General features: G+C 35.4%; 1 protein-coding gene across 1 annotated transcript; it reads right to left on the reverse strand.

Annotated features, from left to right (window-relative positions):
- Positions 1 to 424: 424 nt before the first annotated feature.
- LOC140058654 (monocarboxylate transporter 12-like) lies at positions 425 to 10,219 on the reverse strand. Its single transcript, XM_072104345.1, has 4 exons — positions 9,917 to 10,219; positions 4,268 to 4,411; positions 2,578 to 3,402; positions 425 to 1,742 (listed from the first exon to the last, which is right to left on the reverse strand). Exons 1-4 carry the CDS (start codon positions 10,131 to 10,133, stop codon positions 1,606 to 1,608), a joined length of 1,323 nt encoding a protein of 440 aa, XP_071960446.1. The 5' UTR covers positions 10,134 to 10,219; the 3' UTR covers positions 425 to 1,605.
- Positions 10,220 to 12,597: the final 2,378 nt, after the last annotated feature.

Genomic DNA, 12,597 nt, shown 5'->3' on the forward strand with positions numbered 1-12,597 from the left:
ATGAACATTTGCCATTTACAATTCAAATGCTTGGTTCCCACTAAAGACGCAACGCCAGGACGTACGCGCAACGCAAGCGAGTTCACTAATGACAAGCCACAGTTCGAATAATCCATCGCTTGTGATTGGTCAAATTAATTACGATTCGTTACATCCACGTTGCTAGTGGAAACCAAGACTTAGGGACGCAACGCGCAATGACGTAAGCGGGACATAATTGGTTTGACCAATCATAAAGATGGATCCTCCGAACTGTCACCCGTGATTGGTCAGGTCAACTCGCGTTGCGTTTCAATGGTAACCACGCTTAAATACGCGGCACGCACACAAAGCAAAATATTAAACATAGATTAAGATTCGATCACCAATTAATGTGTTCTCATTAAAACAGATCAATTTATTATTTTAATATTTAATATCTGTAAAAACTGTAAAATGTTTTGGATCTAGCGTATACAAAAGTCTTTTCATACTTATACTATCAGAGGGAATCGACAAATTATTTCCATAAACAAACATATATTGACAACTTAATGCACAAACCCATATATAGGGATGCACAAATGAAAAAGAAACAAAACATGTTGACAAATATTACTATTTTGTTAAGGTCTGTCTAAACTATCAAACTTTATTTGACAAAAAAATGTGATGTGCCCATATATGGACATGATGATGTCATATCACTACCATATTTGGGCATATTACTACCATATTTGGGCATATTACTACCATATTTGGGCACATCACACTTTTTTTGTCAAAATAGTTTGATAGTGTAGATAGAGCTTTAGAATAACAATGAACATTTATGATTAACACCAACATAAATTAGAAAACATTTGTTGTTAAAATATATTATCCCAGGTCATGTTCACCTTATACATTGAATAATTGCAAAAATACTTGTTTAAAATAATAATAATATACAGCACCCTTATAACAAATACATAATATTATATAAAATATATGAGGTATTGTATTAAAATCTATCCACTGTTTCATATATTCCGTTAAAATGTCAAATAGAACCTTTATATACTATAAATATACAGTACTTTCACACATTAATACACTAAACATAATATAGCATAGTAATACACAACACTCTTATAAAAATCAAGGTGCTTTAAACAATCCTGGCTTTGTTTGTAAACATGTTAGTGGCGGTAATTATCGCTGTTGTTTTCGATTGAATAAAATAAAAATAAATAAAAAATTATGTAAAATATATGAGCTATACTGCCATTAAAATCTATTCATTATAATATCTATTCTGTTAGAACTACTTATATAAATATACAGTACTGTCTGTAAACATTTTATTTGGCTAAAAATAATGTTTTTAACTCATTACAACCTAATCGTTTAAAAATGCTTTTAAAAAGCTTCACAAAAAGTAATTTAAAATAAATGTCTTTAGAATAAAATATCTAAATTAGATAAAGAATACTTTGCAAATGTTGCACATTAATGTGTATATGATGTAGAGGCATTCATGCCCATATCACATTGAACTAACTTTACCAGCATCATAATACTGTTTCAACATTTTCGTCATTGTACTAACTTTACCAGCATCATAAAACTGTTTCAACATTGTCGTCATTTTTCATTTTTCTTTTCTTGCATGCATCTAAACCAAATATTTGGTAAAACGAGGAAGAAACAGGAGATGAAGAACAAAGCAGACATGATGAAGAACGCAACGTTGTATGAACCAGTTGTGTCATATATCCAGCCTGAAAGACAAATGAAGCATTATGATGCCCTTTGCTTAGACTATGACTTTCTGTGGCGGATCTAATAGCAGGTCTATGGCAGTCAGAGCCAGCATCACCATGGCAGTCACAGAGAGCACCACCATGGCAGTCACAGAGAGCACCACCATGGCAGTCACAGAGAGCACCACCATGGCAGTCACAGAGAGCATCACCATGGCAGTCAGAGACAGCATCACCATGGCAGTCAGAGAGAGAGCACCACCATGGCAGTCACAGAGAGAGCACCACCATGGCAGTCAGAGACAGCATCACCATGGCAGTCAGAGAGAGAGCACCACCATGGCAGTCAGAGAGAGAGCACCACCATGGCAGTCAGAGAGAGAGCACCACCATGGCAGTCAGAGAGAGAGCACCACCATGGCAGTCACAGAGAGAGCACCACCATGGCAGTCAGAGACAGCACCACAATGGCAGTCACAGAGAGCATCACCATGGCAGTCACAGAGAGAGCACCACCATGGCAGTCAGAGAGAGAGCACCACCATGGCAGTCAGAGAGAGAGCACCACCATGGCAGTCAGAGAGAGAGCACCACCATGGCAGTCAGAGAGAGAGCACCACCATGGCAGTCAGAGAGAGAGCACCACCATGGCAGTCACAGAGAGAGCACCACCATGGCAGCCACAGAGAGCAGCACAAGGACAGTTTCATAGTGAAAAAGGGCTGGCATGCAATACACACAAGATGACCTCTAGGCTCTAGTAGTAATAAAACTACTACTTATTTAAGCATTTTGATGCACACGGTGGGATTGAACCAAAGAATGCTTAGTGCCCAGCTAATGTGCCACATACCTGTAAAGAAGCCGCCGATAATAACCGCAAACGCCGTCGTGAAGAGCATCATTCCAAGAGCCTTTGGGAAGTTATCGATTCCAACAATCTCACGTGCTGAAAGATACGTAAGCGGCATACACGTTCCACTTGCCAATCCAATGAATAAAATAACCAAGACAACGCTCAAGTAAGATTTACAAAACGGTAACACGAACGAAGATACACCTGCTATTATCAAAGCAACAACAAATAAGTTTCTTGTTTTTATCCATTTTAATTTAATAGGAATTCCATTCAATAATCGTGCTATCATACTTCCTATTCCATATATGATCATCAGAAGCGTAGCTTTTTTTTCAGGGATTCCTTTTTTTATAGCGGATGAAACAAGGTGGTAAAGAGTCCCATAAAATGCTATGACGATCAAATTACTAACAATTATTAATATCAAAAATAACGGATAAGTAATAGGTAATCTCATATACTCTCTCAATATTTCAGTTACTGTCTTTTCTTTGTTTATATCCTCATTAGCATCACCATTATCACAGTCTTTTAAAAATTTGTAATTTTCTGTTTTTTCTTCCGAAGGCGTCACTATTTTTGACTCAGTTTTAAAAACAATCTGGCTTATGACTGTAGCATGGAAAACAATAGCACCTAACAGTTGCAGAGAGCCTCTCCAACCATATGCAGCCTTCAGTGTATTGACTAAGAGAGGCAACATTATCCAGCCTAAAGCGGTCCCAGATAGCGTTACGCCATTAGCTATTGAGATATGGCGATCACAAGTCAATCCAACAAATGCAATTGTATTAGTGTATACCAGAGCTACTCCAAATCCTAAAGAAGAAAAGTACAATATTGAACAAAATTCAAAATAATATACCTAGTACGTACTTATATGTGTAAAACCAACTTGCAAATACTGTTGTGATTCAATACTATATTCTGTGCTTTTTTGTGCACAACAAAAGGAATAAAACAAAAGAAAAATTCCACCTGTCAAATATGCAAATTTTTTTAATTGACCTTTTCTGCTCAAAATATTTGTAGAAATAAGTTTTATTTTAAATTTGTAATTAATTTATGACTGTTAGTGCAATTTCACAGGCCCAGGTGGAAATAAGGAAACTCGTCTTGGCTATCCTTGTGATCAAGTTCTGTTTCTTTGAGCAAATGTTTTTTCTATTTAAGTGGTATTTCGATATTTATGTACAGTATTTTAATTGAGGGCCTTGATTGCTTAATAAAGAAACTCAAACTTTGAATAAAAACTTATTAATGAGCATCTAGATGGTGGACACATTAATGAGCATCTAGATGGTGGACACATTAATGAGCATCTAGATGGTGGACACATTAATGAGCATCTAGATGGTGGACACATTAATGAGCATCTAGATGGTGGACACATTAATGAGCATCTAGATGGTGGACACATTAATGAGCATCTAGATGGTGGACACATTAATGAGCATCTAGATGGTGGACAAATTAATGAGCATCTAGATGGTGGACACATTATTTTGATCATCTTTAAAACATTCGAAATACAAAAAAAAAAATATCAATATCAATATTAATATGATTCGGTATTTTAAGGCAGTTTGCCTATTTATCAAAAGTCTCAAAATCTTGACTAAAAAGAAAAAAATCAATAATATTAAAAAGAAACAATCTTATAGGATATCCAAGAATTTCCTACCAGTGATTATGGAATGAGTAATAAACAGTTGCCAAGCTTCTTTCACTTGTGACGATGCCAGAAATCCACAGCCAATCAAAAGTGTGCCAATCATTACAGTTTTTCGATATCCAATTTTACTTGCCATAAATGCACCAAACGGGCCTATGAACAAATGAAGATTAATAATAATATTATTAAATATATAATTTAGTTCATACAGTATGCATACAACAGCAAGAAGCCTGCCAATTGCAGGATGGATCAACTATAATCTTCATGCATATTCATAAATATTCAATATTCATATTTATTTGTGGTCAAACACAGTAAAATAATGTACATGGTTTGAAGTTATTTTTGTTTGTTCAGAGTTTTAAATTCACATAAAAATACAAAAATGAGTTAAAATTTGGTAAAATACAAATAAAACACATCATTTCAAATACAGACAAAATACATAATTTAAAATACAAAATACAAGCAAGATTGGTGTGTGAAGAGGGTATAGCATAAAATGATCAATGTTTTCATCACTTTTCCTATAATAAATAATAACCTATTCAACTATATTTGTCGAATAACTAAAGAATAAAAGCATTGTGTTACTAGAAACGTCTCTCATGTATTAAAGAATATTACATGGTGGCAACGGTAGGATTGAAATATATAATAAAGTCAATCGATAAGCTATACTAGGCTAGAAGAATAAATAGGCTAGCGTACACGCCGCCGCACGAATAGATTAGTAAAACGTGTTGTTGAGAGTACACACGTGCGGAGAGAACTGAATTGGATTTTGTATTCGGATAGCAGAAGGCAAAAAATAGCTCATACACATTTTGTTACCACTGTATACAACAACTGACAATATTAAAAATTAATATTGATCATGGCGAACCTAAATCAGCCAGAACCATTAAATATATCGACAGGCAACATATCAGAGAATTGGAAGAGATTCAAACAGAGATTTGAACTATATAACATTGCCAGTGGAATGTCACGAAAACCAAGTGAAACGCAAACGTCATTACTACTCCATACCATTGGGCAACAAGGCTTAGATGTATATAACGCATTTAAATTTGAAAATGAAGCTGAGAAGATGAGATTAAACACAGTTATGCACAAATTTGAGGAATATTGCAACCCCAAGAAACACATTACATTTGAACGACACACTTTCTTTTCACGAAACCAGATACCAGGTGAGAAGATAGACCAATATGTGACCGACCTAAAGAACAAGAGCAAGACATGTGAGTTTGGTGAAATTGAGGAATCCCTCATCAGGGATAGAATTGTTTGTGGACTATTGGACAATCAATTGCGTGAACGATTGCTTAGAGAAGATGATTTAAATTTAGATAAGTGCATGAAAATATGTAAGGCATCAGAAGCGTCGAGAAACTTAGGGAAAGAGCTCAAAGCTGATCACCAAGTAGCGGTAGATCAATTAGGTATGTCTAATAATTATAAACACGATAGAACCAAAGATAGAGATAAAAGTAAACCATGCTCAAGATGCACTAGATCACATGAATATGGTAAATGTCCAGCTTTTGGCATGTCCTGCAATAATTGTGGTAGGAAAAATCATTTTAGTAGAGCATGTAGGTCAAAACGTAATGACAAACAAAAGGGCAAATATATAAATGCACCTAACAGAAGTAAGAGAAACGTGCATGGTATAAACAAAAGCAATGATAGCGATTGCGACAGTGAAGATGAATCTAATATTACATTTGAAGCAATTAAAATAAGCCAGATAAACGCTAAAGATGGTGACACAGAAGTGTTCACAAATGTCAAAATTGAAATAAACCGTAACAAACCAACTTTTCTGAAAGTAAAAGTAGATACAGGTGCAGAGGGTAATATATTACCACTGAGAATGTTTTGAGCTATGTTTCCTAAAAACATGAGCAATAATGTACCTAATGATAGATATGTTAACAAATCTAATGTAAAAGTCACAGCGTATAACGGAGCACAAATCAAACATTATGGTTACATACACATCCCATGTTACTTCAATAACTTACACACAAATGCAAAGTTTTATATTGCAGAGGTACAGGGACCAGCTATAATGGGACTACCGACGCTAAAGACTCTGAAGATAATACAGATAAACTGTGCAGTCGAAGTAAATGACAAAATCAAGGATGTAGAGGACATAAAAAGACTCTATCCAGACAGATTTGAAGGCATTGGCAAGTTTGAGGGTACGTACAAAATAGTTATAGACGAAACGGTACCACCTGTCATACACGCACCAAGGTCATGTCCATTAGCGATAAAAAATGACATAAAGGCTGAATTGGATGAAATGATGAGATTAAATGTCATACAGAAAGTAGAGAAACCAGTGGATTGGGTTTCAAGTTTGGCCTACTCACAGAAACCAAATGGGAGATGGCGGATATGTTTAGATCCTAAGGACTTAAACAAAGCTATAAAACGCACATACCATCACACACCAACCCTAGATGAGATAACACATAAATTTAGTGGGGCAAAGTTTTTCTCTAAACTAGATGCACGACATGGATATTGGTCCATAAGACTTGACAAAGAATCCAGTTATCTTACCACATTTAACACTCCAGGGTTTGGAAGATTCAGATTCCTAAGATTACCATTTGGACTGAATGTCAGCCAAGACGTTTTTCAACATGAGATGGATCAAATATTGGAGAAATGCATCGGAGCCACAGGCATCGCAGATGACGTTGCTGTATTTGGGAAAACAGAAGAAGAACATGATCGAAACTTAATGGACCTGATGGAAACCGCTAGAGAATATGGGCTTGTATTCAATGCAGAGAAATGTGAAATAAAGCGACCGCAAATAAATTTCTTTGGTATGATATATGATAAAGATGGAGTACATGCTGACCCAAAGCGCATTGAAGCCATCAGCAAAATAAAACCACCAACGAATGTTAAAGAGTTACAAAGTTTCCTAGGCATCGCCACGTATATGAGTCCCTTCTGTCCCAAGCTGTCAGACAAAACAGCACCCCTCTGAGAACTTCTGAAAAAAGATAATGTATTTGAATGGAATGGCTCACAACTAAAAGCATTCGAAGAGATAAAGTCAACAATATGTAACCAGACAACACTGACCTATTTCCAACCTAACAAAAAGTTGAAACTACAAGTGGATGCATCCCTGATTGGAGTGGGAGCAGCACTCATACAAGACGAAAAAGTTGTTGCGTTTACATCAAAGGCATTAACAGAAGCGGAACAAAGATATGCGAACATTGAAAGAGAACTACTGGCGGTAGTGTACGCAGTAGAGAAGTTCCACACATATGTGTATGGAAACTCATTCATTGTGGAATCGGACCACAAACCGTTAGAGATGATCCAACTAAAAAATCTAATGTGTGCACCACCAAGACTACAAAGACTACTAATGAGACTACAAGGATATGATCTGACAATCAAGTATAAACCAGGCAAAGAAATGGTCCTGGCAGATGCCATGTCTAGATTAAACCCTATAAATGACAGCCAAATTGAAGAAGAAGTAAAGATACAACTGTCATATTTCTCAGAGTCCAAAGAAGAAGAAATAAGGCAGAAGACCAAGGAAGACCCAACTCTCATAAAATTGGGAAGTATAATACAGCAAGGCTGGCCAGACAAACTAAAATCTGTACATAAGACAATAAGACCATACTTCCCATACAGGGATGAACTCACAACAGAGAACGGAATAATACTAAAGGGTAACAGAGTAGTGATCCCAGAAGTCATGAGACAGGACATCCTAAAACAACTACACACATCCCACTTAGGCATAACCAAGTGTCAACTGATGGCTAAAACATCAATCCATTGGCCCAGTATTAATGAGGAAATAGAAAACATGATAAAAGCATGCCCATCATGCCAACAACACAAACACAAACAACAACATGAACCAATGTTGAAGAGAAAAATCCCTACCAAAGAATGGGAAATACTCGCAGCTGACCTATTCTACATAAATAGAGTAGAAAATAGAATACCTCCTAATAGCAGATTATTACACCAAATATCCAATCATAAGAAAAATACCGGCAGACCAATCAAACAGTGAAACAGTTATATCGATAATAAAAAATGTCTTCTCAGAGTTTGGGATGGTTCAAGAATTGATTACCGACAACGGACCACACTTCAACAGTGAACAATTCAAACAGTTTAGCAAAGATTGGAAATTCATACACACAACCACAAGTCCTCACCACCATGAAGGAAATGGATTCATCGAACGAATGGTTCAAACAGTGAAGTCAACCATCATCAAAGCTCAGCACAACAACACAGATGTTGATAAAGTTTTACTATACATGCGAGCAACTCCAGTCGACTCAAAACTTGCCTCACCCGGAATGATGATATTTCACAGAGGACTAAAAACAGAACTTCCAACAAACAATGAAAAAATGCCAACCAGAAAAGAAATAAGAAATCGACTAAAAAACCGACAAGACAAACAGAAGCAATATCATGATGAAAATACAAAACCACTTCAACCAATAAAGAGAGGAGAAAGCGTGAGAATCAGACACTCTGACAAAAACCCACAGTGGATCCCAGCGAAGATACTAAACAAAACAAGTCCACATTCGTACAGAGAGAAAACCAGAAAACACTAAGAAGAAACCGAACACACATTCGCAAAACAAACGAACACTTTACACACATAATACTAGAAACACCACTTACTCATTACAAGACTATAGAACACAAACCATCATCATGCTCTAGCAGTGGCAGAAAAATTAAGAAACCAAATAGATTAGATTTGTAAATAAAACTTATAATTGTTTTATTATGATTGTAATATGATTGATAAATGAGACCCACAGTTTAATTATATTTGTACACCATTATGAGTAATTAAAGAAGAGGGATGTTATATGATGGCACCATATATTATGATGTCGCCCTCTATAGTATGTAGGATACCCATAAGGGAACAGACCTCTAAAACATGGCTTCAGTATAGAAGACCTCACGAATGATTGTGATAACAATGATGTCGAATAACTAAAGAATAAAAGCATTGTGTTACTAGAAACGTCTCTCATGTATTAAATTTAATTACATATTCAACCTATTCACACAATAATAAATATATATTGTATAAAAGTCATCCCCAACAAATTAACAAATACAATTAAAAATACAAAATTTTTTCTAATTTTGAATCACCGAGGTCCATAAAATATTATCTCTTTGTTTAGCCCTATCCAGCCTTCCTAGGTTTGATAGTAGGCCTATTGTACTGTAATAATAATATAATGAAAAGAAATTTTTAAATTCTATTCTGTTTGTTTACTCAGGGAATAATTTCGCCAGTGTAGCATAGCAAAAAGCTATACAAAACAACCTTCTTGCTACACATTTCTACAATTGTGTAGCAAAAAATACGATAGAAAACTATGATTTTCGACTAAAAATTCAGTTTGATTCGCAATATTGCTAAACAAAATGTTAAAATGAAATTTTTCCCTGTTACTTTTGATAAATCTTAAACTCACAAAACAGTAACTAGCCTAGGCGAATTTAATTTATTAAATGCATATAGGACCCATGCAAATTCATGTCTAAAACATCCATTGCAGTACAGTATAGACAAGTATTGCTAGGCCTGCTACTTACTGAAAATGTGAGCAACGGCTGTTGCCAAACTGGAGGCTGCTCCGACTACACCAAGACCAACTTCTAGTGCGTCTGCAAAATCGGTCAGGAAAATCCCGAAAGACAAAGTTGAACCGTCAGTCAAAACCATAATAAGATACGCAGCGCTAACAATTGAAACGGTCCGCATGACGGATGCTTGTTTCGCAAAAGTCTCAGACATCTTATCTTCATTCATAAAATTAGCGTACAGTAAAAAAAAACATTAATATACCCGTTGCAGGCCATATTGCAGATCCACAACCAAATCAAACATGTACTTCGTACTGCTGCAGCACTAAAAGTGAAAATGACAGCGTTTTTTATCTATTGGTGGTAGTCACGCTTGATTGATTCGGACAGCGCCACCAATCATGCATAGGCGCTGAAAGTGTCATAAAACAAAAAGAGCGTTATTACTGGCTACTATAAACTGCTAAGTGGTCATTTATATGAGAGCGACTAAAGGATTTTTTAAAGCAGAACGTTAGATAGTAACGTACAATAGAATAAAAGCTCAAAACGCGTCCATGCGTGTCTTTCCTCGCGTGCGATGTAGGGCGGGTAACTATGAATTGAATTGAATGCAATCACTACACACCCCCACAACGCGAGCATAAGTAATGTATTTTACAGCCTTGATTCGAACAATATCCACATAATCCATTCTCGAAAGAGTCTACAAAAACAGTACGTTTTCAGTTTTTAACATGACAAATCGCAGACATTTACAAAAACATATTATAAATGCCCTTCTTAACATCTCAAATGGAAAAATTAGCACTGTGGTCATGTTACAAGTGTTGTCAAAAAAATATAGATTATCTGAAAAATCTCCAGAAAGTAGGAATTACCTTTTGTAATTTTTCCACTGACTGTTAATAACTTATCCACTAATTTTGTTATCATTCTTGCTACTATATAAGCTAAATCAACTGTTATCTCTGAAAAAAGACTGAAAACTAAATGATTTAAACTTTATTTCGATTTATTCAAAATGCCTCCATGAACAAATACAAAAAGCAAATCAAGAAACAATAATAATAATTCTTAGAAAGTTTCAGTAAAGATAAAAGTTAAAATGTTCATTATTTTAAAAAGTTTATAGAATATTGTAACGGTATTACAGACGCAGTGGTATCGTAATTGCATTCAATACTCACCTTTTACGATACTACTATGATTATTAATGATATAAGTTGCACCATGGAAAATTATCCATGTTCCAACTTGCACTTAACTTAATCTTATCTATCCGGGTGTTCTTATTGATTCCACGTTTAAAATCAATCAATTTCTTTTATTTCGGAAATATTTCATCCATATCAACAAACTTTCAGTGAAATAAAAGAATAATTTTGAATGTGCTTGAAAAAAACAGGATGTTGTAGCTTTCTTGTTTTTAACCACGGTGGTCTCCATTATTCAACCTAATAACTTAATGATTATTTTGCTTTATTGAATTATTAAAAAACATTAACCTTTGACCTAATGACTAATACACATGTTAATGTTTAAAAAAATCATTGTACATAGAAATAGAGAGTGTCACATTTAATTTGCTTTGGAATCACATAATGTGCTGCAAACTTTACTAGTGTTTACTTGCCATGTAAACCTTTACTAGTGTTTACTTGCCATGTAAACCTTTACTAGTGTTTACTTGCCATGTAAACCTTTACTAGTGTTTACTTGCCATGTAAACCTTTACTAGTGTTTACTTGCCATGTAAACCTTTACTAGTGTTTACTTGCCATGTAAACCTTTACTAGTGTTTACTTGCCATGTAAACCTTTACTAGTGTTTACTTGCCATGTAAACCTTTACTAGTGTTTACTTGCCATGTAAACCTTTACTAGTGTTTACTTGCCATGTAAACCTTTACTAGTGTTTACTTGCCATGTAAACCTTTACTAGTGTTTACTTGCCATGTAAACCTTTACTAGTGTTTACTTGCCATGTAAACCTTTACTAGTGTTTACTTGCCATGTAAACCTTTACTAGTGTTTACTTGCCATGTAAACCTTTACTAGTGTTTACTTGCCATGTAAACCTTTACTAGTGTTTACTTGCCATGTAAACCTTTACTAGTATTAAAACAATCATTTAAGGAGCGTTCAATTTTACGATGTCCAACGACCAACCTAGGTCAGGACAATCGATATGTGTAGTCGGTGGTCACCTGGATTTAGAAACCATCAAACTGTGTTGAGGTGAGGAGAGGGAGGACTCGTCATCGTCAAAGCAAACTCTGATGAGAGCGTGGCTTCTCTTAGCATTCTGAAACCGTTTCCTGTCCTCTGTCATCCTACTTGCTTGCTTCATAGAGCCAAACATATCTGTTATAATCTTCTCCCATTTGCATCTTGGTCTTCTTCTCCTCTTTCCTCAAGGGAGGACACACGTCCCTATTATGCATGCGCACAATGAATTAACATGACATTGTTTTGTCGTCGCAAAAACGAATGCCTTTTAATGAAACAAAATGCGTGGGATTCATTTACACAGGTTCAGGTTCAAGTGCTGACATTAAAATACAATGAAATACAAAATATATATAAGTAAAATAAATATAACAAGTACCGGTAGAAAGTTGTAATAAAGATACACTATACAAAATAGACTACAGGGTGATTCAACATTTGTCATTGAAAGCACGGATG

The sequence above is a fragment of the Antedon mediterranea genome, chromosome 9 (assembly GCF_964355755.1).
Source record: "Antedon mediterranea chromosome 9, ecAntMedi1.1, whole genome shotgun sequence".
NCBI lineage: Eukaryota > Metazoa > Echinodermata > Crinoidea > Comatulida > Antedonidae > Antedon > Antedon mediterranea.

Bases quoted from the DNA above. Each gene is read 5' to 3' on its own strand.
- LOC140058654 (XM_072104345.1), bottom strand. From the start codon at position 10,133: ATGAATGAAGATAAGATGTCTGAGACTTTTGCGAAACAAGCATCCGTC. The intron at 3,403-4,267 runs GTAGGAAATTCT...TTTCTTCTTTAG, and splicing joins TACTCATTCCATAATCACTG to GATTTGGAGTAGCTCTGGTA. The intron at 1,743-2,577 runs GTATGTGGCACA...TTTGTCTTTCAG, and splicing joins TATCGGCGGCTTCTTTACAG to GCTGGATATATGACACAACT.